At 41.1% G+C, this 27,473-nt stretch overlaps 1 protein-coding gene across 3 annotated transcripts in view; it reads right to left on the bottom strand.

The window, feature by feature from the left end:
* Nucleotides 1-683: 683 nt before the first annotated feature.
* The window catches only part of LOC139986553 (uncharacterized), a 64,218-nt gene continuing 37,428 nt past the window's right edge, over nucleotides 684-27,473 (bottom strand). Inside the window, exons 1-4 of one of the 3 annotated variants that reach the window (XM_072001977.1) lie at nucleotides 23,643-23,976; nucleotides 5,955-6,318; nucleotides 3,389-3,756; nucleotides 684-2,431 (exon numbers count right to left, since the gene is read on the bottom strand). In XM_072001977.1, the coding sequence (XP_071858078.1) occupies nucleotides 1,431-2,431; nucleotides 3,389-3,756; nucleotides 5,955-6,318; nucleotides 23,643-23,874 (1,965 nt within the window). In that variant the 5' untranslated portion in view covers nucleotides 23,875-23,976 and the 3' untranslated portion in view covers nucleotides 684-1,430. Of the gene's footprint in view, nucleotides 2,432-3,388; nucleotides 3,757-5,954; nucleotides 6,319-21,316; nucleotides 21,338-23,642; nucleotides 23,977-27,473 lie in introns of those variants that run through there. The other 2 variants (XM_072001979.1, XM_072001978.1) reach the window with 2 other exon arrangements.

Here is a 27,473-nt window from a genome sequence, read left to right as displayed (position 1 = left end):
TCGAGCGACTCGTAGCGGTCGCGACGCTTGGCCGAATGCGAGTCTCTGCGAGTTTAAGCAGGTTCCCGCGGTTATCCGGGCGATGAAACGAAGAAAAGTGCAAGAGCTTTGGACTTTCAAGAATTGTTGTCTATTTTATTGGTCTTCGATCTTGTACAGCAATGGTGACAATATATTTGGGATTCTTTCGCATCGTTAGCAGCATGGTACACGAGCGGTTTAACCTCCATCTAGGATACACGCGTAATTATCAAAGTGTTCGGTCCAAATTATTCTTAACAGTTTATCTGTAACGGAGTAAAGTTCTTTCGCTGAAAGTACGAAGAAACGTACGTACTGTGTCGGGTATACGTATGGCAGGTTTCTATTTAAGAATCGTGTATTATAAATTTAAATGCGACAGTTCGAATGCTCCAATTATTATGTGCGACTAGCACCAAATACGATTTCAATCTCATTTTCGGCAAGCACGAAGCTCGTGGATTTAAATTTAGCGTTATACGGTTTATCGCAACAACGTTCCAGTCAACTTTGTTGTTTCAATCGAATTCGTTCGAATCGAAAAGTTACGAAGGTTTTAATTGGAAAATTTCTTCTATTTTTAAAATGCGTGCAAAGTACAATTTTTAGTAACGAAACTTTCTTTTCTAGCATTCTTAGCGTATTTCCCCGGTGTATTTGTGCGAATCTTTGTTATCTTTTAACGGTCAATTCTATGAAAATATTTGCCGAAAGCTTGGCTCTTTTAACGAACGATATACGTTTAGAAAAATATTGCTTCTATAGAGCCGAACCAGTTTTACGTTTTCTGTGCTGTAAGTACACGCTCGTAAATCGATATAATCGTAAATAATTGTACCATGGCTCCGCAAGAGTAGCTAGCCCGCTTAACGTTCGATTTGTTCATACTATAGCGGTGCAACTAACGATCCTTTCGCGTCAAGCTGAACTTGATAACGACGGATCGGTAGTGTAGTCAACTCGACGGTCGATTCCGATTAAACTTACATCTTATTACACCGATTTCTTGGAAAATCGTTTAATCGTCGACAATTGGATAGAGCAACGTACGTATATCCTCGCAAGTTCTAACGTTACATATTCTCACGATAATCGAAGCCGCATTTCGTTTCTGTTAAATCAATAACACGGATACGACGGTTTACTAAAGACCTTTATCGATCGAACGAAACCAACTTCTCGATTATTATTATCTCTTGGTAAAGTTATCTATCGTTTCAAAATTCGTCCAACGAATGCGGCAACGTTACGAGTTTGTAATACGCGATGTACAGATTGGCCTCTGTCGTTGATCGATAGGTCGACGTGTCGCGCAAGGACAAACCTATATTTAAGAATTTTCGGGCTTTCGTCTTTCGTTCGTGTGTTTCTTATTTTTTTTTTTTTTTTTTTTTTATTTGGACCAGCTCTTAAACGATAACGCCTTGTTGGGCGAGCAATTGTTTCCTTTGATGAAGGCTCGGCGACTCTCCTTCCATCTCCGCCGACTTAACGCCGTCCAACGACTTCGAGGTCTTTAAATTATTCAAAGCTTTCAAACAGTTGTTCGTAGTCATTTCTAAGGACTTGGAGCTTTTCAGCGACGCGTTCGCCAGTTTCTTTATAGTCTCTGAAATAGGACACTTGATGAAATCGGCTCTCTCCCTTTCCTTCTCTTTGACCCTCTGATTATTCTCCACGGTCAGCACGGAATCTTTCGATTCGACTTGCTCTTCCGTTTCCACTTCTTCTTTCGTGTCTCTCGCGTCTTTCGCGTCTTTCGCGTCGCTCGGGTCTTTCGTTTCTTTGGAATCTTCGTTTCTCGTTTTACCGCTCTCTTCCGCGTTCGATCCTCTCAGGACATCCGGTGACCCGGTCTGGTCTTGACCCGACTCCACGCCACCGTTATCGGTCTCTTCGTCCTCCTTGCGGTGGTCGTCTTGGCCCAATAAAGACTTTGGCGGTGCCTCGACGTAACCGCTTTCGTCGCTGTCCACTTCCTCGTCCAAGGAGTCCAAAGTCAAGAAAGGGGAGTCGTCGTTTTGCAGCAAGTCGTGACTCATTCTGCCAGGATACTTTTCCATCGCTCGTCTCTCTCTATCCTGCGGGTCGTCCAACCTGCATAATATCTCGCCTCTTGGTCTATAATCGACCACGTCGTCAAAGTCCTCGACGTACTCGAAATCGAACACGTGCGACGCAGGATCCTCTATCTCTTCCTCCTCCTCCTCCATCGATTCGTCCTCTTCGTTCCGATGTGGAAACCTTTCGCGGCTGGTATGCACCGTGTTTCGACGGTGAAAACGCGGACTTCCGGCACAGGTCATGAAGTTTGGCGAACCATCGGAATTTCTTCGGGGACCTGCACCTCTTACGACCGCGTCATCCGAGAACATCACTCTTCTGTCTATTCGCTGTTCCGTTGTCTCACCTGTAATGTATGCGTGTTACGTTACGATAGCAAAAAGGAGTAAACGTGACTATAATAATTCGTATCTCGAGTAATCTAGTTCCTATTATTTAGCCGAGTTGTTCCGTTTCCAGTTGCTCGAGTTCCAGTAACTTCACCTTGTATTTGTACTCGCTATATTTGTGTTACATTCATTTTAACCTATTTAAATCGCGAAAACAGAAAGAAGAAATTATCGATCTAGGGACTAGGCAAGTGGATCGTCGGATTGGTACGTTTAAAATTGTTAGAAAAATTAGTCACAACGGATAAACAGCTATATAAGAATTATATCGAAATTGGAACGTCTGCAGAAATATCGAACAATTTGCTCGGTCGTTATGCTAATACGTTCTACTAGCGATTGTTAGATAAGATAAACTTTATATTAATAAAATGGTTTCAAGCGACTCGAATCGATGTAGGTAATCGATGTAGGGGATGGATATAATCCGAATCAAGTTTAACCGACCTATACAGTTTATCCACGAAATCCAATTCGCTTTTTTCTACTACTCAAATTTTTCCCTAGTATCGGTTTTTAAAGTTCGATCTTTAACGATTCTAATTAAAGCGATTTAAATTCGCTCAAACTATTTTTTAATGTATTTTTTTATACGTATATGTCTTCAATTTCATCGTATTATCTTTTAGCTAGGTTCATCGCCCGATTCATTATACATATATATTTGAGAGAAAAGCCAAAATTGAAAAAATTAGCGTATTATATAGAAGTAAGTTTAAAAGGTAATTAAATCGAAAGAATTTTCTATTGGTTTCTAATGGGTTTTTGAGTTCCGGTGAATGAAATTTCTATCGAGTTGCTCTGACATCACTTTTACCTTTCGCCTCGTTAATTTTTTCTTATACCGTGTATATTCTCCATAGATTAAACGGTAGATATGAATTTTTCAGAGATTTAATTTTATTTTTATATACCTGTAGCATGGTGATCTTCCGGACCTGGAGCTCTTTCCTCGCTGGTCGCGGTGCTGGCTGTTTCACACCCGCTCGAAATACTTCCGTTCTCGTCGGAAGATTCGCGATTCAGAGCATCGAGTAATCGAGCGAGCCTCCAGCTATCTTGATCTTGCCAACTGTGCGCCACGTTCTCTAGCGTCCTCAACTCTTCGAGGATCCTCTGCTGCTCTATTTCCTCAGCGACGATATCTTCCTCGATCGCTGATAATTTCGGCGCGCTTTTCGATCTCTCAAGGGGTGGTCGGTAATTTTGGCCTCCGATACTGAGAAGCAGCTTTCGTCGTGGTAAAGAAGGGTTCTCGTACAGAGCGTTTGCTAGCGATAATCTGAAAAAGAAAAAAAAAAGAAAAACGATGTTCACAGTTTTAGAGATTTAGTCTCCTCGCTTGGCGTTATCGCCAAGTTTTTTATAACAGCGTTTTCTATAACAGATTAACGGCGGATCGATTTTTTGATAATTTCAAATAATTGTTACGTTTGGTGTCTCGATGCTTATATACGGAAACGTTTTTACCAAAAGTTAAAACACAGCGTAGTTTACGTGTTTTCTTCGAGACGGTTACTTATATACGGTCAGTGACAGTAGAGTCCAAATACACGTATCCATCGAATTTTGAGTATTCGACTTGCCGAAAGAGAAATTACGCTCTGCTACGAAATTACTAATACTTTGAAATCGATGCAATTATCATTAGCGCATTTTCGATAAAATTATTCGAGAAATTACGAAACTTTTAGTTTCTTCGACAACAACGGGAGATAACAGCGCATTATTGTTAATAAATGTCAACGATAAAATGTATACGTAGCTTTTTATATTTTCATACACGCACATCGTTTTTACTATAATATTCTATATGTTAAAGGAGTGTACTGTAATCATCCGCGTCTTTTGCGATCAACTGTATCGAAGCAAATATTATTCGTTTATTTTAATTTAGCGTAGCGTAGCTTAGCTTCTCGATATCCGGCTCGAAGTTCTGTCATTCGGAACAAGCATCTGCAATTTGCAACGAACGATCGGGATTTTGATCGCGCCAGAACATAAATCTCTGATATTATTTAAGGAAAGGACGTTAGCGACTATCGTCGGTGATCGTTTCTTTTTAGAAACATTCGGTTAGATACGCGTCGTCGAACGATCGAATTTGACCTGAATCGTGACTCGATTGCTGCGATCGTGTTCTACGAACGCGACCCAAATTGTCTCTTCAGCGAAAGGTTACGGTCTTACGGTAGCTCTTGTCGACTGGCAAATGCCTGGCAATGCTGGCACACATACACGCACGAAGTGCATCATTTCCCCGCCGTCGAATTCCTGCGGGAATCCACTGACCTCGATTTTCTTACGGTAAAGGAAGACGGGCTTCCCTGATACCGGCTACGTCTAATATATGCCGAGTATATACTGAACGTACACTGAACACTTTATTTATTTATTTTTACTTATTATCCATTGCAGGGAGAGACTTACGATCATTAAGGGAGGAGGGGGAAGAGAAAATTGTACGCGTATAAGACATTGTACGCGAGACAGAGAGAGAGTACAATGAGAAACGATCGTTTCGAATACGGTCGGTAATTAAATTCGTTCAGGAAAAGATAAATTCGAATCAGGATATATATTGGCGAATAATATAGCAAAAGAACATTTACTCGATTTCTTTTCTTTGTTTAAGATGCTTCGTTTCTATGTACGTACCTCTATAATTTGTATATAATTACTTATATATTATACCTTTTGTAAATTTCTCGATTTGGTTACACAGATAACGTAATTAACGTTCGATTCTGCAGGAGCGACATACGTTCTTTGAGAAAAGCATTGGAATCGGAGTGTATGGTCAGTTCCTTTGGAAATGGATTCGAAGAGCGGCATTTTAAAGGTATCAAAGGTAACAACGGTTAACGAAGGCGTGGATAAAGCAGCCAACTATTTTCGCGTTATAAATAGACGCGTCATCGAAAAATAGATGTAAATGGCGACACGAAAGATTATCTCGAACGTTGTTAGAAAAGACAGGTGTGGCAAAGGTATTAACGGAAGAAGCAGAAGAGCATGCTGCCAAGTACTTGACGCGAGAAAACGATATCGGATAGGAAAAATCTCAAAGTTGAAAGTGCGAGACGTACGATACAAGCGTCGATCGGCGGAATTGGAATAGGTCAGGCGGCTCTAACTGTACAAAGTTGCCGATGAGTTTCGACTACGAAGCAAGTCGTAGCAACGTTAATAGCAGAGAAAACAGGAAAGTAAAAAAAGGAAAACTTACTCCGTAAGTTGGTTTGTCACGAGGAAAGGAATGGAAGTAGGAATAAGCGTAGATAACGAATAACGAGAACCGATCGGCGTGTGATCTCTAAATTTAAATTTGCTTGTTTCGACTACGGCGATTTTCGACTATCGGGATGCCGATTACGAGCTGCGAATCTGTTCGCGTTCTTTCGCGTAATTCTTTTCAACGCCGTTTCATCGCGTCGTTCTCTTTCGTACTCGCGCGTAACGCACGATCGATTTGCTTACCTAGCATTTTGTCTGGAGACCTTGTCCCGTCGGAATTCTAGGAGCGCTTGCTGTAACCTGGCGTTCAAGGTCGAGGCCAGCCTCCTGGCGGTGGACTCCTTGCTACAGAGGGCAGCGTGGCACCTGAGCTCTGGCCTCAACCTACGTCCTTCGTGCCGGTAGACCCAGACGAAGAGGCGCGGATGAGAAGCAGGTGCCGTGCAATAGGTCACCCTATGCGCCCAGTACTCCGTCAAACCGTGATCCTTGGTCGTGGCGGTCAAACCGCCGTTCGTCACCGTCAACCTCATCGACACGTCCGGCCTGCTGCTGGTAACGTAATTGCGCCATAACGTTGACACTGGTTTCTCTACACAGCCCTCCCCTGCGATTTCAATCAGAGTTTCTCGTCAAATTATGGCGGAATTGTTGCAACTGTTGCGTTTTATGCGCGCTAGTAGGGATCAGAATTTTCTTATTCGACAGTTATTATTACGGTTATTACGACGATGTACGTAACGTTCTAGGAACGTTTTAACATTTTACCGACCGTTAGCGTTTCAACGGCATACGCACGTCCGACCGGCAGCTCGGACGCAGATTCTCCCTGGCGCCGGGGCTCCGTTTCGATTTAGTCTCTCCAATACCGTTCTTTTTGTTCATCGCGAACGTTACGTTTTTTTTTTTTTTTTTTTTTTCAAATTGGTATAAAACTGTGGGATCTTACGAAGCGGCGCCACTCGGCAAGGTACGTTATAGCGCTAAATAACAAATTACTGCTCAAATAACGAGAGAGATTATCGGTGACAAAAAGCCGATTAATCGGCTATCGGTCGGTAAAGTGTTGATCAAGCTCGAGTGAAATTATCGCAGCGGACGAGAGACCGTGTTGCTGGCAGTCGCCTATTTTACGGTGGATATATCATCGCTGCTTTCGTCAAATAGGACAAGAATATTATTTCGTAAAATTACGATATTTAGTAGAGGTGTTGATACAGGACTTTTCAAAATTTTATCAATTTTGCTATCGATCTTTTAATCTCTTTTAATCTCTCTTAAATCTGTCGAGAAGACAGAGAAATACTTCTATCTTTGTAAATACACACTGTATCGTTGTATATTTTTTCGATAAAAACCTTGTACGTTTGAAAATCTAAAGTCGTACAACACGTGTTGGAAAGAAGTAACCTGTTGTTTCTCGATCGTTGCCTCGCTCCATCTTCTCGCACCTCTAAAATAACAATACTATTGGTTCCGTTAAAGCATTAACGTATTACGCGTACTATTGGCATTGCAACTAGTTTCGAAGCAAGATGTCTCTATACGTTGCGGAAGGTTGTTAGGTTGTTACGATCGAACAACGTAACAATCGCCTTACTGTTACCGCATGCCATTATTATTCAATATTTGTATCGCGGTATTATTAAGAGTGCCATCAGCGAGTAACAGTAATCGAGACAAAAGCTGCGCGTACACGAGTTTCACCGCTCGTTTCCGCGTACAATTACACGTAGTACAATTGCACGGTACATAATATCTATTACTTGCATTACAGAGCTGGAAACAAAGTGGTTCTGTTCAGGGTTAAAGCCAAGACGCGGTCTATATTCGCACGAATCCGAACGTAAAGCTATTCTTCGCTTCTTCTGCATGGGGTCGCGATACGTCTCTGTTACGGGTTACGGGAACGATGTTTATTATATCGCCGATAGGGATTTTTCAAAGGAGATTCCGAGTGTAAAGCTATCTACGTTGGAGCGATCGGAGGAAATTGAAAGGAAGAGGAGGGACGGTTATAAGATGAGAACAACCGCGAAACAGGCAAATAAGAAGCGAATAGAAAGAAAGCGGTGGATGTGAACGGGCGGTATATCGATTTGGCTGGAAAACGCTGAAAACTTGGAAACGCCGCGATGTCCGTCCGCGGAGCAGAGCGACTTGAAACTTCGGGACGGTCGATGATATCTTTGAAGAAGCGCCTGCAAGAAGCGTAAGAAAGGACGGCGAGCGGTCGTTACCATCGAATGCCTTGGCGCGTGTACGCCTCGACTAGACGGGCATAGACATTCCAGCTTCTAGACGCGTACGGAATACACAGCGAGGGAACTAAATCGAGGAACAGGCATATCCTGACCTTCGATACAGTTCGATTGGCCGTTCTTCGTTCGTTGCTCGGATCGCGTTACCAATTTAGAGATACAGGAAACGCCAGTAGTAGTACAGTTACTTAGAGTAAAGAAAGCGATGGAAGGGAGCGCGTGAGTCGCGAAGAAACGAACAGGACAACGACAGGGTGCGACAACGGAGAAGCGATGGCGGATAAACGTCGCCACGAAGTAACCTGCTCTCTTCTAACAGAGTAGAGACGGCTAATTGCGAGTCATCGGGTCATCGCACACCAGTAACTAAACCTGACCGCCTTCTCTATAATATTTTGCTACGCCGTTTCCTTTCGCTGGTTCGCCGTATACGAAATACGATTCGCGCTGCGCTTGTTTCCTACGAGTTTTATTTATTCCAATGGAATTTCTGATAACGCTCGATCAAATCCTATCGCGTATATTCCGATTGAACGAAATTTTATTAAAACGCGAATTCCTGTTGTACGTGTCGGAGAGAAGAGACTCTAGCGCGTTAAAGTAAGAAGAAGTCACTTACAACGCTTCGGTCACGCTGCCTACGCTTAAATTTTCAAACTTCTAGATCGCTTGTTATTTAAGACGGTTTAAAGTCGATTCGTAATTGCTCTCGGACTCGGCTCGATTTTCTATCTCTTTCGCGAGACTTGCGATTCCTTGTCAGAAAATTAACTGTACGCGAACGATAATATTTTAAGCGACGTTGCCGACAGTGGCTAATAACGGACAGAGCTCGAGAGAATTGATATCTCGATCGAACGAATAAAATCTATCTTTAGGATATTTTATCGATTACGCTTATGTTAAAGAAAAAGTATCCGAGACAATGGCACGATAAAGATAAGTATGCGAACCACGTGTCAAATCCGTTATTTCCTTGGATTATGATCACGATAGAAACGTATTTGAAACTAGGGAACAACAACGGCGAAAGAATAAATAATGGAAAACCTAGCCCCAACCTCGATGCACGATAATGCATAGAATGTATCGAGAATGACTATAAAAGTCTAAAGCGGAATTAGTTAATCGGTATAAAGTATTCTATCTCGGAATTCTTCTTCGAGCTTTGCAAACTTGTATACCTTAGGTCGGTGAACTCGTCTGGGACCGGCTAGGTCGAACGTCTAATTAAAAAAGGATACGTAGGTCCGTTTAAAAAAAAAGTAGCCTTAAGTATTTTGCTGCTATGTCCGCTTACGAAAGATTTATAAATAATGCTAGCGATACTCCTATGCGATGATTAAAACGCGATAGCCTATATCGCGCGTAACTACGTTCATCCGTATATTTGCTAATTCAATTAATTGCATCTACCTACGTATATTGATTAAATTGCCAATTAAATTGCTCGTTACGTAGATTATTTCGTGTTGTTATAATTAGATTCTTCGATCCTGCACAACTGAATTTCATATATCGATTTGGTAAACGAATTCGTAAGTAAGATGTAACCAAGATGTACTTAAATTGATTAAGATGTAATTTAAAGTTAAGCGATGTTGCTTGTGGTGGCTATAATAGAAATTATCACGCAGCTCTATCTTCGTTCCACGATAGTAAAACGATTATGTTTTAACATACGTTGAATCAATCGATGGAACGTCACAGTCGATAGAATGCTATCGCAGAGTATTACAAATCGTAATAGGCGTGCGAATTTTATCCGTTTAAATAAAATATGTATGATTCTACTATTTCAACAAGGAACTGATTTTAATCATCTTGACATGAATTTTGATCGATAAATATTATTAGCACCTATATAAAAGCCGACTTTCACCTTACGTAAAAACACTCCGCTTTCTCGTTGATCTAATAAATTCACCGAAAATTTCATTTTCACTTTCCGCGAGGGAAAGAAAAATTAATTGGAAATGAAAAGGGAAGGAAGGAACGAACTGAAGAGGTAATGCGATCGGTGAATAACGTTTATAACGAGAACAAAGCGCATCGATGTTCTACCGGATAAGTTAGAATTGTAATCATTTACCGTTTATCAAATATATTTTGATCGAGCAAGTATGCGACTTTTGAGTAAATTCGACGCAGCGTTTCATTTACGGCATTCTTTTCGGTAAATTTACATCGATGAATGATATTTCTGAACGCTACGATCGACGCGAAGAGAAACTCCAAGAATCTCTTTCGTACTTTTTCGTTCGATTTTCTATTTTCGCTGGTTTCTCGGTGTTAGATCCACGCGAGTCTTTCGTCTAGATGCATATCGAGATGAACATTTAACGCTGTCCTTTCCGATTAGATCTTCGCTGCTCGGATCGACTTGGCCGTGTTACGCGTCTTGCGGTGAAAGTAGCGTGAACCGACTTTCAGTGGGCCAAGAAGTGGAAAACTCGAATTAACGCCGACGCAATTAACGCAAACGAGCAATAACAGTACGAATAACCGTATTTTCTTTCATCTATACCAATATGCAATTTTATAAATTTCGAAGAAACGAAAGCGCCCGCTTTATCCGTTCGTAGCGCTCGCGCCATTCGTTCCGCCGTATGATTTTTAATAGGTTCATTTATTTCGTAACGTATAAGGTGATCCTCATAAATATTCATGTAGCAAAATAGAAGTACGTGTTATACAGAACGAAGCGTAGCAGCTAGACATTCGCAAGACATAAAATATAAAGAAACGGATGATCGTTTCGATAGATAAGGTTGATCTCGTTTTAGAGAGCCTGGTGTTCGATCGGATTGGAAGTTTCGCGCGCAACCATGTCACGGACATTTCGAGATCGATGAGTTTTCACTATGGTTATAGCCAGGATCGATCGAGATCGCGAATAAAGAGGAAGCGATCGGATCGGAAAAACGGTGCGGCTGTTCGGTGGAAAAAATCGTTCAGCTGCCGGATAATTACGAGAAACGATGCGCAACATTTTCTGACCTATACACGTTACGAGTATGTTTAAAGTGCGAGCATACGGCTTATCTTACGGTTTAATTTTATGTGGATTTCGTAGATAGATAAGTTATATCTTTTTAATAAGCGTTATTTCGTTTCTATCTAAACGAAGCTATACCACGATTATATTTGAAATAATTAGAATCGACCTGCTTAAGGTTGATTATATAACTTATAGTTTTATAGTTATTGAAATTTTTCATTACAAAATTACTCGATTAGAATTACGAACGAATCGTTGTTTGAATAATCGGCGATGAAATTTACGCATATTCAGAAACCTGTTGTTCTTGAAACGAAAAATCAGTAACGTTGAGTTTAATCTCTCTGATGCGCGCTTTGTATGCGCGCTTTGTACGTAGTCTTGTACGACAAGCAAATAAAATCAAAGATAGACGTTGATCCGTCAGATGATCGCAAAATAATTAAGGCTTTTAATAATCGATATCTCGTTTGTAACGTAAATTATTCGTATATTCGGTCATCAAATTCATTCGTTCGTCGCGTTTTACGCGCTTCGTTCGCCAGGTATTTTTACCATCGACGTTTTTCTGTATGCAAATACGAAGGACAAACTATCCTGTCGTTAATATAAAATCACTCGGTGCCGATTAAAAATACTTTTCTTTTTGCCTAGAAGAAGACTAAAAAAAGTTCTGCGTTTCCTAGTAGCGGAGAATAATCAATCGCGTGTTCTTTTATCATAAGAGACCGTAACTACGAAAAGAAACGAAAGTCTACGAGAAAATGTTTCCACGATATCTTTATGATCGCAACATTGTAACCGTATCGATGCTTTTGTCACCAACGAAACGATCATCTTCTTCGTTTTACGACTCTTTGAACGTTCTACAGTTCATACGGAGTGTATAGTTGCGAACAAAGTGGTTCCAATGTAAATAACAAACGAGTTAATTATTTAGAAAACAATGCGATAAATATTTCATGATTCGTAATTACGCGCAAAGTTTAGTTTCTCGTTGCTTTCGTTACATCAAGCGGTTAACCGTATAACGTTAAATTCTTGATTTACGTGAATACATATTCTCGCACTATGAAATTCAAATTTTTCTCAGCCGCAACATGCAACAGAATCCAATTAACTTGAACGTTTCATCCGACATTCCGTGCATATTTCCTTCGTTTCGAAAACTGCGCACTTCAAACAAGTACGAATCTTAGGTTTCGTAATTAAATTCAACGCGGTTTCTACCGCATCGTTTACAGTTTTACGGTTTACGGTTTACGATATTCCTCCGATTTAATCGTTCGATCGTTCGATCGTTCGACTTACCAAATTCGAAAAAAAGAAGAAAACTGTACAATTAAGAGAAGAATTTTCGAATCCTAAAACCGATGATTTTTGAAAGTTTCGAGTAACGAAATTACTTTGTTATTTTTTTAATATTCTTATAAAATATCCTCGTTTCTTTGCCATTTATGGCAAGCGCCGGTAGGCAAATATCCCGATACTTCCTTTACGCGTTCTTTACAACGATTTCAGCCACGTGCGGCGATTAAACTCGTATAAGTTTTACCTGAGAAAACAACATTTCGTATGCATCGATCTGACAGAAATGGCGAGCGATTACGAAACATCTTGCCATTCGGATAAGTCGAATCCCGGTTGAATACAATCGATAAAAGCGAACCGTGCGAGCAAACGATCGTAAAAATTCGAGCCATTAGGCTATTCTCGGTTCTCGCAAACGGATTAGCGAGTTTTCTTACACGTTCTCGTTTATGCTGGTATCTTACGCCTCTATCATTAGCGACTTCATCTTCTTCACACCGCCGATAACATTCGTCATTGTGATTTTTACGCTCCGGTGGAAATTTTCGTTTGCTCGAGTATCGCGATATACATACTATGCATGTATGCGAGTACAAAGTCTTGGAACTTGCTAATTATCTTTATCGCGTTCCGCTTATCGCCCAACTGTTACGTCAATAGCCATCCCAGGATAACCAGGTGCCCGATCGAATACATTCGGCGGACGTTTCTTCGAAACCGCCCGAATTTCTTATTACTTATTAATTTAAAACTTTGCACGAATATCACGCGTATCGTCTCCTTTCGAACGAATAAAGGCGTTTACGGTGCTGCGTAATTGCTGCGTAATTGATCATAGAATAGATCGAGTCTTTCCGTTGGGAGGATTCGGGCGACGATTCTTTTTGTCCATAGATCGCACGAAGAACGTCGAGACATATCTGGAAAGGAAGTTTCAGGCTTTCTGCCAGTTCGAGATATTCGTGCGTGTATAAATTTCACGTAAAGATTCACGATCATCATCGATCGATCGTGGTTAACCGGATATCGAACAACGTTATGCATCTCGGCATCATCGGCATCATCGGCATCATCGGCATCATCGGCGTAAGGGTTGCTTTTATTTACTTTTAATTGGAATAATAAAAAATGATAAGCGTGTAAGAAAACACGAAGCCACGAAGATCGCTAAACTCCTGTCAAAGTACAATCGCAAGACAACAGAGATTGCTCCATCGTTCTCCGTTTCTTGCGTTGTCACGTACAAACTTTGTATTCGCCCCATTCTTCGCATTCCGTACGATCGCGTATAATAGTGTACGTGATTATTACGATTCGTACGAAATTTTGCAACGAGCTTATTTAAAATTTCCAGCGATACCTGACATTAGCCGTTTGCTCTACGACACTCGTTTCAGTTTCACCCGTTTTTACAAACACGATGTCGTCGCAAGAATGAAAGCAACGTGCACTGCAGGCGTAAATTCGTGGCACGAGTGAAATCGGAATAGATTTTACGGCTTAAAAGAGGACGAAAATTAAGAATCGTGTTGGAGACTCAACTTTTAACAAAACGCGGTTGGAAAGCTTGTCAAATATACGTATGTTCGTTTGATTAATTTTCGGCTGGACAGCGAAGTAAAATTCTTTCGTCCAAAGTCTTTGACAAAATGATCCTCGTCTTCTTCTTCTTCTTCTTCTTCTTCTTTCTTCTTCTATCATACTCTTTAATTTAATCGTTCTTTTACTAAATACACGTTTGCGATAAATATGTTGCAGTTTCTACGTATATACGTTGTCAGATTCGTTTAAAACGTTACTAACGTAATCTTGCCAGTCGCATCTCGTTACAGTGCCAAAAAAAGTTTTACAATGTTTTATATAACGCACGCGATATAAGATAGGATGGAACGTCTCGTCAACTACTTTCAACGTGACACGCCTATCGAGTTAGTATTGGTAAAACGTCAGACAGATCCGAAGATGTACATGCAAGTTACAGGGTATTTATTTGAAGTTTTTATTATTCGAACGGTCAATTATTTGCTATGTTATAGAGAGCGTCCCGCATTGGCATCGCAGGATTCTGCATATGGAAAGAGTAAAAAAAACGTTCGTACAGACAGATGCCCTGTTTGACGTAGATGGCCTAGTTTTCTTCCTTGACGAACTGTATCTGCATACCTCCGCAAGAGGTGTCCACGATGACCTCTTTACGTCCGAACTGTCTTACTCTGTCCGTTTCTCGGGCTACCGTCTTGACTTTTCGCGAGTCTCGGTCGATTCTCTCGCAAAGCATCTCGATGCCGTCGTTTTATTTCGACGCGAAGCTTGCTGGAGAACTTGAGAACAAGGTCGAGCAGAGCATACGTTTGTACGAAGATTTTTTATCGTTTTCGTTAGTTTCGTTTCGCAGAATCCACCGCTGAAGCGGCTCCTCGATACATATATACGATGACACGATAAAGCTACGGAACACCCGACATACAGCGAGAGCACTGATCGTAATTAACTTTAAGATCGCTATTTACGCTGTATACTGTATAGTCGTGTCACTCGTTACGGTGCTAACGAAATTTCACGCAATTTCGTACGATGCGTATGATAGATGGATAAAAAAATTCCGTGGTAAGCGTTGGAATATGCTACTATACACCGTAGATATAGCGATTTTCTGTCGAACGTGTATCGTACGATTCTCGACACGTCGAGAGAAAGCAGCAGCAACAGCGTCGTTGACAATGATCGTCACGATCGAACGAACCAACGACGCGAGGTATCGCGCTGTTGGTATCGAATCGCAAGCGGAAAAACGGACGATCTGGAACGACGCGGAACAGGAAGCGTCGCTACGAGAGAGCCAGTCGGTTGCAGAACGAGTGGTATAGCAAAAGTATATACGACCGCTAGGCCGTAACACTCTGTTCGGTATTATCCAATTAAAGGTAATGCTAGCAACCCGTTAATTTTTCTTCCGTTAGACGTCGGCCATTTTGCCGACCGGCCTCGAGTTCATCGTGTTTTCGAGAAAATGAGAGCTACGGCCCGCTACCGGCCCGCTACCGGCCGACCCGACGCCCGACAGGACGCGACACGACCATGCCGCCATGCAACTGCTCCCGCCGCGTTTCCCTTCCTAATGGCATCGTGCTGCGGATGAAAAATCCGCCTTTGCTTGGTCAATCGTTGTGACCTGGATGGTCAATCTATCGCTCGAATCAGCGCAGCTAACCAACTGCCACGATCCAACGATCCAAATGACGCAGATACGGACCCACGTAACGAGACTCGCGCGTTGCAATTCGATTGCAGCGTGGTAGGGCTATTTCGACGACCTACGCTTGTTACTCGTACTAATAATAATAATGATAATAATAATAATAATAATAGTAATAATAATAGGCGAACTGTCTCACGACAGTTGACGTCTAAACAGTTGGTGTCTAGACACCATAACGATATCGGTGTTCGATCGGTTCCCGTTTCCCCCTTTTTTACGATTATTCGGATTATTCGGCGCTTCGAGTTCCGAGAAATCGTATTCTCTTCCGACTAATCAACATGGTAAGAAGAACGGAACACTGGAACTTTCAAACCTCTCGAAATTTCTGTAAACTTTGTGCCATTTCTGTGACTGGAAACTCTCAAAGTCCAGATAGATAATAGGCAATTTGTATCGATAACGTGGAAGAATCTTGCGCATCGACGCGAGCTTTTCTTTATGTTTTCTATTTGTTTAATAACGATCTTACGAGAGCTTACAAAGTTCCGTACTTGGGCATGGCGAATCTAAAAGTCGAGTTTCCAGCAATCCGTACGAAACGACTTTTCGTTTATGACGCACTTTTCATCGCATATTTTTCAGTACCTGTTCGCGGTATCTTTAATGGAAAGTTAATGTTTTACGATGATACGGTAATCACGGGCGTTAAATCAAGTATCGAGCGCATGGATTTGAAAGATAAGCTGATAAGTAACTCCGTCAAAAATGTTTTACTCGACAGAAGGTAGATGATACACGGAATCCTGTGGCGATAAGCGAATGTACGATTCGAACGTTTAAAAATAAATAAAAGATACCGACGGTGAACGAACAAGCTTGAATCGTGTTTGATAATATCACGGAGATATATAACGGAACGATAGTAGGAGAAACGGTACAACAACGGTGGTATCGATAAAGGCTATAGCCTTAAAGGAATAACTAGACGGAATTGTGTTATGAATTTCACGTTACGACAGGTGCACTGGTATTCGACGTTAAAAGGCAATAATTTTGAAAACCGATCGATGTTTCGCTAAAATGCATCCACGGATATAGAAAGCAATTTATTTTTGTTTCGGTTGTTCCGCGAGTGCTGTTCGATCGGCGGCCTTCGCGTTTCGTATCGCGTAGATTCCACCTAGTTCGGTTCTTGTCGCTCTACGCCTTTTATATCGAAGAATTGGGGGAAAGGGAGCAGCGCGGCTAGAAGGAATTCGCGTCCTACGTGACATTTTCGTGGAAAAGATTCTTGCATCGTATTGGTCTCGAACCTTTCGGAGCGTCCAAGCCGAGCAACGTACAACCGTGCGAATAAGGGAATTCGCGCGAACCTAACAGAAGCAAGTAGACTAAACAGCGAGTAACTAGACCGTTACTAGCGCGTTTACGGAAATTGAGAGGAGCAAAAATGAACAGAATACTCGTGATATGGAAAAGTATGCAAAGTACGTAACATTCGAACTCGAGTACAGCGTAATCTACGACGTGCAAAGATCTAATTATACCAACGTTCTACCGTTCCAACGTTTCACTGGCCGAACGTTCTACGAAATCGAACGAATTTTCCGCTCGTGTCCTTTTCGCTATTCCATAGCTATTCCTTCGCTGTTCTTATATCTTTCCGTATCTCTGAAAACATGGCAACATCAACCAGTGAAACGACATTTTTACAACGTTTTAGACTTTTGATCTGCGAAATTTCGTAAATAGGATAATCAGACAATGAACTAATATCAACGACGTGAAATTATCAGGCTGCAAATTGTCTCTCTGGTGGTAATAAACTGACGGAGATGGTTATATCACCGTTCGTATACATTGTATATATCGTATGCGTTATAGATCGGTGTACGTATTTATTTTGAAACGCAAAACAGTAAGTTGCTCGAATAGTGGTTTGTTAACGACATTTTTACGCTCGGTCTTCGCCCATAGATACCGCGGACGGTGCACGATTAGTCATGCGTCGAATGAAATCTGTTTATTATCCAACTATATCGTCGATGAAACGACCATTAACGATACGGCAAAGTCCATCCATCTATCCAAGTGTGAAAAGTAAGTTTCACCGTCGCGTAGCATTTTAATGGGTAAGAATAACGGATGTCGTTTCGTAATTTAAATACTCGGACGTACGATAAGTACGATAAGGTCGTTTTAAATATACCGATCAGGGCAGCAACCCTTCGAATATGTCGTGTTTTTCGAACGAATTAATACCCAAAGAGGAATGTTTGCGAGCTTTTATTAAAATTGAAAGTAAACAAGATTTATGGCGCGATATATCGAGTATATCGAGTATATCGAGTATATCGAGTTTCTACCCGATATGTATATATTTCTAGATACATCGACGAAATTTGATAAGCTGAAATTATTATTACATCGTCGATGAATAAATCGCGAAATGTTAAAATTCGTATTTATGTTATATAGAGGTTCGTTTCGCCTTTTAAATATTCCAAAGAATATACGAGCATTTAGTAAGGTTGGAACGGAAATTTAGCCAATTAACAGGTTAAATCACGAATAGCATGGAATATCAATATCTTTCTTACACACGTGCAATTGAAATTTCCATTATTTACGATATACCCACGGATAAATAGAGCAACTATATATATATATACATTCCATCATTGATACTTCATATTTTCTATCTAAGGCTTCAAAGATCGTTTCTTTTCTACGCTTTCGAGTATCTCGGTCAAACTTTATCTCTGATTTTTAAAAAGCAGATACACATAGACGGGCACGCCTATATTCTTACAGGTTACGCCGTGGAATGTCAAATATATCGTGTTTGGCCAAAATCAGAAGTCGACCAGGTAGTTGCTACGAAGTTTAACTCGAGTCGACTTTGTCTTCTAAGCGGAGAAGCAACGTGACTTCGTGGTTATTGAATTTTTCCATTATTTCTCGGCTGCGTCGAATTGTCTCGTCGAGTTCTTCATTGTCTCCGACGCATTTCGAAACACGTGCCGTTGCGAAACAAAATTAATGCATTTCCCCCTGCACTCGTTGCACCCACGGATAGATAACGATTTCCAGGTAAAAGTAGACAGAAATACCTTTCGATCGTCCGTGGATACGCGTAAAATGAATAACCGCGTCGATTTGTTCACGTTGTGCAACTTTGCACGAACAAATTCTTGCAAGAATCTCTGAATAAAAAGAAAGGACCGTCGATGATAAAATCTGATTCCCACGATATTTTCGATTCTCGTTATCCTCGCTTCTAGTCATATATGCGCAGTTATTAACGTAACCGCGTTAAAACCTACTAAACAGATATACGGCTATATGAATTTGAAAGGCAGAGGGAGCAACGTCTATTTTCAATGTTTTTATCGGTTCGCGTCAGATAAGGTTAAAGATTCGCACGTTGATTAAAAAGAGGTTGTATCTTACGTTTCGTTGGAACGAAGCAAAGTATGATTTCACTTTTGCTACGGCTAAAAATACACGATGTTTTCTTCCTACTGTATATGTAAGTCACTATACAGTGCATAGAACGAACAAACTATCTGGGTAGCGATAATGCTCCAACGTTTCTCGTTTTCGTAATAATTGAAACGGATACTTTCACCAATATTTCAATATTTTACGGTTGCCCGCGACTCGGAACAAACGAATGATTTTTTTCCCTGCCATCTTGCTTATATCCGATGAAAGGACAAACTTCCTATTACGTACATATTGCCACGTGCACATCATTTTCAGTTTGTTCGATTCGAACGAGCCGTTCTAATACCGGATGATAGATAATAAACCAATGAAACACGGTTCGATGTATCTTTCTCGTTTAACGTTATATCGACAAAGTTACAATCCCCCGACAGCCTATTTAACGCAGTTGATTTTACCGATTTTTTTTTTGTCTCCTTGTGTAACGTCGCACGACTCGAGATCTACGCAAGTGGTCAATAGTCGTTTTATCAAATCTGTCCATTACTCTGTCATCGTATTTTACCACTGTTGTCATATCGACAATAAGTTATCTCTGGTTGTATCGCAACTTATTGGTATCTAGTTTACAAATGAAAGTAACGTATCGAGATTCGATGACAATTTTATTTCTTATATAGAACAAACCTAGGTCCTAGAGCCTAGATCCTAGATTCTAGATCGATAAGCAGGATAAAAATAGAGTTAAGAAAAAGATATTCGATCGAAGAGAAAATCAGTCGCGATTTTTCCAAAAATCGTAAGAGTAATTATTTAAAGAACAACTGACGATTGCACGATTGCGCTCGTACTTTAACGAAACAAGTAAGTAAACGAGAGAGAATTTTCCTCTTTCGTCGCTTTGCCGTACCTATTATCACGACTCGTCTAAAGTTACCGTTTACGGTAGACGAAGAACCGTGTTTCGAACAAGATTACAGAAAGTCAAAAACGACGATATTCGGTTGCATCTATTTGCATTCTTCTCGAAACTGGCGCGAAGGTCAGCGAGAACGAGTCGGAGGCAAAACTGGAAGCTGTTAAATCGAATAAATTGAACGACGGACCAGTGCTACGAGCATCGTTCTATAAACTCGGATTTTACGGTATCCGTTGAGAAAAGTAAAAACAAATTCGATCGACGTAGCTGTTAAAATTAACGTTAACGCTAGAAAGGACGATAATTTATCCGCATATTTGCAAGAAACGTCGAATACGTGGTCCTTTCGCTTTAATATTATATCGGTATTCACCGACAACAGATCGATGTGTTCGAACGTCTTTGCCGTGTTTCTACGAAGAAACACATTTTTTTAACGTTCCGAGAAAATCTTTTATGCATAAAATCGGAATACAAAAGTATACGTTTCTTTTAACGTAAAAGTAAACAAACTCCGCGTTTCGTATTTAACATTTTCTTCCTCGGTCGCTTGTGCAAATTCCTATCCTTGTAAACGTAACTAAAAGATAGAATTTAAGCAGATATTTGTTGTCGTCTACCAACCATCGCGTCATATACACGGTCGACGACAACTGCGCGACACGAATTTACTGAAATACCTTTAGATATAATGAAAGATAAAACGACAATAGGTACGATGATAACGATAACGATAATAGAAAATAAACGTATTGAATTAGGATGTTTGAGAAAAGTCGAGGGAGTCTCGTTTAATCGCGTTTAATGGAAAACGTTAAATGGAAATGAAATGAAAATTGGTAAATTTTAACTGGTGGCGATCGTCTCTTAATTGTACGCTACGGTAACCACGGCCGTATTTTCGTTCAAGTTTTAACGTTCAAGTTTTAACGTTCAAGTTTTAACGTTCAAGTTGTAAAACGCAGTTGTCATTTTATATTTTGATCGATAAGCACGAGATATTTTTCTAACGAAAACTAAAGAGATATACGGAACTTTAGATATTATAACGAGTTAATATTTGCATTCTTGCATCTTCGAATATGACAGAAACACAGGAGAATCCGCAGTTTGGTAACGAAAGAGCCCGATATGCCGATGCGGAGTTCATTTCGTGGCTATTAATTATTAATAGCCGGTAAAACCTCCTTCCATGCTATTAAGATGTTAATCACGTCGCGTGATCTCCAGCGGGTGAAAGTATCGGCGATCGTGTTACAGTCGATTACTTAAATAATTTTCTTTCCGAGTTTCTGGGAATGGCGACAGGCGGTGGATTTCGCGAAAAGCAGCTCGGGGAGAACGACGGGGCTTTTACTACCTTCCGTAAAAGGGATCGAAGGAGGTTACGAGTGTCTGCTAGCCAGAGTCAGCCGAGAATTAATTAATCGCGACGAAATAAGCGGTTGCGAATAAACGTACCGTAATAATGGTGTTCCCGATGATTAAGGCCGACCCAGTCCGAAGCAAAGGTATGTAGAGAAAGTAGGAGTCCCCTCCTATCGAGATCGCAGATTCTACTCTGTATACGCTTGTCGTTGTACCGCGCGATATCCAAGTAATCCTTTCTTTCTTTCTTCCGAATCTCTGGCTACAGCGGATACGATTCTTTTTCTCATTGATAGACCATTCGGATGCCAAATGCATCCGGATAACAAAATATTTGTACGCCTAGTAGATACTATGGGAAATATTGTATCTCGAATTGTGCGCAACGAAGGTGACGAAGGGTGTTTTCTTGTTAACACGCGCCAAAGTTATCGTTATCTCGACAGTTTCTATTTCGTTACTTTTTAAGTAGATATAATTGTTTAGCGAGTAAAATTCGTTTCGTTTATTTGCTTTATTAACCGGTAACTAGTGGACGCGCGCGCTAATTTACGATAAATCCCAGTCGAGTGATTTATTCGTATCGAATGGCGATCGCTGGCGGTATCAACGGGTGAAGTACACGATTGGGCTGGTCGGTAGACGTTGACCTTGCACGGCTGCTAACTGCTACGAGTACGTATTACGCGCTTCCGTCTGGTCGTTCACGCGTCTCGGACTCGACGATTCAGAAATACGCGCGTCTCTGTCGTTTCTCGACGCCTCTTTAATTTATCCGTGTCGGGTCAGGCACCTTTCTCCTGACGCGATTAATTAGCTGCCCTGCCGAAAAAAGAAAAAGAAAAAACATTTATGCAAGTTCGCATTTATGCTTTTCAAACCGACTCTTGTAACCGAGCACCGAATGTTTATACTATGCTTTGGATATTTTCCGTGATAATACGCATATAAACGTATGCCTTGCGCTGTTGTATCTTTTAATTTCCCACGAACGAACGAGCGTGCACAGTCTGCTAATAACGATAAATGGATATACGTCGCTTCGCTTATATACGTAGACGCGAACAGAGCGGAAACCTTCGTGGTTGTACATAATAAATGTTCGATACGAAACTCGCATCTACTTGTTTACGTTCAACGAAGAAAATCATGTTTTGTAAGACAAGAATCGTCAATGGTATTTATCGTGCGAGATACGAAGCTCAAGTACATCGATATTCATAGAAAATTACGTAATTTAATCGAAGCTGCCACACGCTGCGGTGACATATTTCAAAACGAGTAAAACGGCAAGTTGATCGTCGAAGAAAATTTCTATATAAGATCAACAGGTATGTAGATGTAAAGACATTGATCGCGTTTTCTAATGTTTCGTTACGATACAAGTAGCTTTTTATACTAAGATTAATTAGTTGTCAGACGTTATTAGATAAAATCGCGAGATATTCGTATCTATATTTAGATAGGACTGCTCGAACTAATCGCTATGTAATCTTCCTATCAATTTCCAAGAACTTTTTTTATCGCGCTATTTATATAACTTGCGACATTCTTATATCTCTTTCGTTAAATGTTAAATTTCGGCACGTTCGACGATCGACGATTTATCGTCGCGTTATCTCGGTCGAGCGTGAGTAAATCGATCGGTTGTTCTCTTTCGAAAATTAAATTACATCCTACGAAAGATACTAATAAGCGAGTATCCGGATACTTTGAAGCGGCACTTGAAATACTTAAAATATTAGAAAACTGTAGACGTCCGGTTAATCTGGAAACGCGATTGCTCGCGGCTTGGGCGGCCAACGTTGTCAAAGATTTGTTCCATCGCCGACACCGACGATAATAGAAACGCGTACGTAATTTCCAACCTAATAAATTTGAAATGTCCGCTCAAATATCGTTTTCGTATTAATAGGAAATGCGTATACACGCGTATATACATGGAGCCTTTAACGTGGAAGGAATAATACGCGTATTACGGGGCAAATATACGCGGCTTTCGAAGAAACCACGTGTATTTAATTACAGTCGTAAAACACCGCGTATTGGTATTTCCAGCCAGTCGATAAGTTGTCGGTTGCTTGATCCGATCGTAGGAGATCGAAAGCGAGGCAACGAAAAGCGAGAAACCATAGAGGCGTTAAACGTTAACGCAAACCTAGCCACTGTCTCGCTGTCCGGATAGAAGCTCGCCTCGCAGACATCGTGTCGAGCGATCGGAGCAAGGCGAGCCTCGGTACCAGTGTCTCCGCGATGTTTCGTTTTTACGCAAACGAGGAGTACCGATCGTACGCTCTCCTCTTGCGATCGATCGCAAAACGACGATTAAAACTCGGTGGTTATTTCGAAAGGAGCGGCCGTCGAATAAGAAGTTAAAGACAAGCCCGTAAAGACAAAGAAAATCGGATAATCGGCTTACCCTTGGCCCATCCGGTGAGTACGTTCCCAAGATAAGCGACCTTGTAGCAAGGGTCGTATTCGGTGATGGAGGCGTTGCCACGATGCCTCCTCCAAAGTCTGCCGAGGCCCCTCTTCAAGGACTTGAGGGTCTTGTGGCCGAATTCTTTGCCGGCAGTGGGGTTCTGTGGCGAGGCGCCAGTGCCGTTCTGTTCGTCGACGGGATTCGGGGCCACGTCGCCCATCGTTTTCATGGTTGGCGCGCGACCGCGCAGCCACGCTGCTACCGTCCGGTTGTACCGTCCGAAAATATTCCAACGTCTTGTTTCTGTTTTTCTCTTGTCAAGGGTGACAGACGCGAGACACGCGCAGAACACAGTTTCGATCGGATACGATCTTATCGCGCGATGGAATCGCCGGCAAAAGTCGCTACATCGTGCGACTTCCGGTGGTGGTCCGATGGCGGTATCGAGAAGCAGGAGTAAGGCTGGCGAAAGAGCGAGGCTACCAAGCGGCTCGACCTTTCAGGGTTCCGTGGCGGCTGCTCGAATCGAGAGTCGAGTTATCCAACCAGGTGGATGAGCTCTATCGAGGTCACGACCGCGACCACCGGTGCCGCTGATCGAGAGACGTTGTGAAACTCGAATAAATCTCTCTCTTGATACCGAGTTCTGCTGCCTGCTCCACGACTATTACCGCGCGACGCCGCGTATTTCCACGCTTCAAGGCCGACCTCTCCTACTTATTCTCACGTAAAATGAAAGGTCGTTGGTTCTCACGAAAACCCGCGAATATCTTCCGGAACCTCCTTCCCGGTGCGAACGACGTTCCTTCGGTTGTTCCTGCAACAGAATCGGACATCGAAATTCATCGCGGAATCGCTTTGATCGCGCCAGTCGCCAGAGAAAAGAAAACTCGATCGTTTGTTATCGGTAGGCATTGATGGGATACAGGGGTATATGCTTCTTAAGATACATTGCCTGTCACCGGAATACCTACACTGCCCCCACTTTTCGACAAACTTTCGAATTTTACTTTTACGTAGTACACTCTCTATCGCTTTAGTTTTATTTTTTCTAATTGTAAGCCGTTTTATCGAAATCCGCGAATAAAACCTCGATAACTGGGTCAGCTATAATAGCTTGCTAATAAGCGTGCTAACAAGTGTGGTAAGAAAAAACAAATTTTTACACGAACGTTCCAATTCCGAATAGAAAGAAAACTACGCTTGTATGTTAACGCGGAGACATTTTCCAATATGAAAGAAAAATGGCTAAAATTTTATAGAAATCGAACAAAAGTTTCATATCGATATATTCTTTCTTTGATTATGCTCCTTTTCTTTCTTTTCTTAATTAAACTTAATTAAACTTTTGCACGCACTTTGTTTCACACACGCGCACAATGAATTTTTTCTTAAATAACAGCGGTATTTTCAAAATTACCAGATACTTCTTATATATTTCTTTTCGTTTTATCGTTCCAAATATAAACGCATTTATTCTAATACGTAATTATCTTGTAAAACGCGGATGGCTATTTCCTTTACCTATATAAAGGCATCAGAGAAAAGAGAAGGTGCTATTATATAAGCGAAGATGTAAATTTGAAATTTAAATTCACGATATTAACAGCGTGTGTCTTTTAATTGCTCTTTTAATTACGACGGTATGTAAAAATCTACAATCCTGAAAGAAAAGAAGATGACGGGAAGAACGCGTAGACTGTAAAATAGAAATGGTACTGTCGCGAGAAATCAAAGTGGGAGGTGAACGATCGTTTCGAGACTGTGAAAACGGAAATGCTATTTTTGACATTTTTTTCGTCTCCCAAAGCGTAAGTAGGCTGAGTAGAAATTCTCCTACGTATATATATATTTCTGTGCGTGTAAAGCCACGTAGTTGTCGACGAGGAGTTTCTTTGGCAGGCACGCAACTACTTTCCGTTCTTCCGTTCTTTCCGATCTTCGTTCGTATTACAGAATTATAGAAGAATAGGCTGTTCGTAACATCGTCGATCGCCGATGCGAGTACGTATCAACAGGATAAAGGCGCATAATGTAATTTCCTGGACGACCTTCTACTAGGTTTTGCGTGGAAACGTCGATAAAAGAGCTTCCATTTGCGAGCACATGGAACCCGGACGATAAGCACGTGTCAGGAAAACACACACACACACACACAGGCGACACATTGTTTTCTATGTGTGTACGTATAAACGTGTATATCGTGTATATATTTTCAGATAACTGCGTCCACCAGCCGTGCAGCACCTTGGCAAAAATTGAAAGCTAATCGTTAGCTGCGTCGATGAACATTTTCCACGGTACGATAGGTATACGCGCGCGTTGCCTGCGATTAGAAAGGTTCGTCTCGAATTCGTCTCGTTGGCGATGCTTCGAACTTTAAAAGATCGCAACGCGAATAAAACGTCGTTACGAAGCTGATCGTTTTATCAGTGTCGCTACATTCTCGTTACATGGTTTAACGCGCGATCTTTGTACGCATTTACATTTTAATTTAATACCGGAGAATATATAAAATATTCAAAATACGATATTCCAATGTCTGATAAATATTTGATAATATCGAATAAATGAAAAAAGGACTGGTACTCGAGTCCCGTCTTTTCCAATATTTTCGCAAACATATAAATTTGCACGAATATCTAGTAATCGTTGTCGTCTGTCTGTTACCAGATATTACGGGGTAACAGTGTAGTCATATTTTTCTTTCATTTACTAGGTATCGTTAATATCTCGAATAATTATCGATATCGGTGTTTCCCACAAACGCGCATAAAACTCTACGGTTAATCGTTACTTTTACAAACGAGATGCCATTCCTCTAATTTCACAAACTTCAAAATCACACGAATGTTTATCATTTTCGTGGAATGGAATACGTGCAAAACGTTGTAGTCGATCGTAAACGAACGTACGAAGAAGAAATAGGAATTTCCAACATTGTTTCAAGAGGTAGAAAAAAACGTCTTTAGTATCGCATTATATTGATTTTAAACGTGTGATCTAGAAAAATATATAGCGTCGTTATTTGTAGTCGAACAGACCGATACAGAGTATACAGAGTACGAGACGATGTTTCGCGATTCTGTTCGTAACTAAAATGACAAAGTACGCGAATCGAAATATCAAACGTGGATCAACCACTTCGGTACGGCACGTGTTGAGAGAGTTTACGAAATTTCACTCGCTGCGAGCTACGCTAAATAAAAGGATCGCAAGGATGGACGGGGATAAGCGTAAAAGTTGGTACACGGTTTGTTGAATTTCGAGCCCAAGGCTCCTGTCTTGCGCTTCGGCGCGGACCGAACAGTACAAATCGTCTATGTTTTTGCCCGCTTAACTTATCTTGGCGGAAATTACGGCTTTCAACGGAAGCGTTGCGGTCAGTCCGGTAGGAAACGTTGCCCAAGAATCGAGCTACCGCGTTCGGCAAGACCAAAAAATTTCTTTCTTCTTCTTCAAATTTCTTTTATCGTGCGTTTCTTTGCCTGTACGCGCACACGCCTACACTGCGTCCAAGGTATTCTTTTCTCGATATACCGCATAAATTAATAGAATATAAAAGAAATGGGAAGAAAAAAGTTGAGCCTCGCGTCTCTTCCATACGATGGATTTAACAAGATAAACGTTGAAATATCTGCCGAGTGGATGACTTTGATATAGATGATGTAGATAGGTTTGATACAGATAGGTTAATAAGTTGTTTTATAAGAAATGTTTCAAACTCGTACGATTAAAAAAACAATATGAAAATTCCTTTATCGTGAAAAATTCATCCATTACGTTGACCTACGAAGCATGCGAACTTATAAAAAAGAAAACTGATAA

The sequence above is a fragment of the Bombus fervidus genome, chromosome 4 (assembly GCF_041682495.2).
Source record: "Bombus fervidus isolate BK054 chromosome 4, iyBomFerv1, whole genome shotgun sequence".
Lineage (NCBI taxonomy): Eukaryota > Metazoa > Arthropoda > Insecta > Hymenoptera > Apidae > Bombus > Bombus fervidus.
Note: the sequence above shows the minus strand (reverse complement) of the source record. Positions and strands in the feature narration are given on the sequence as shown.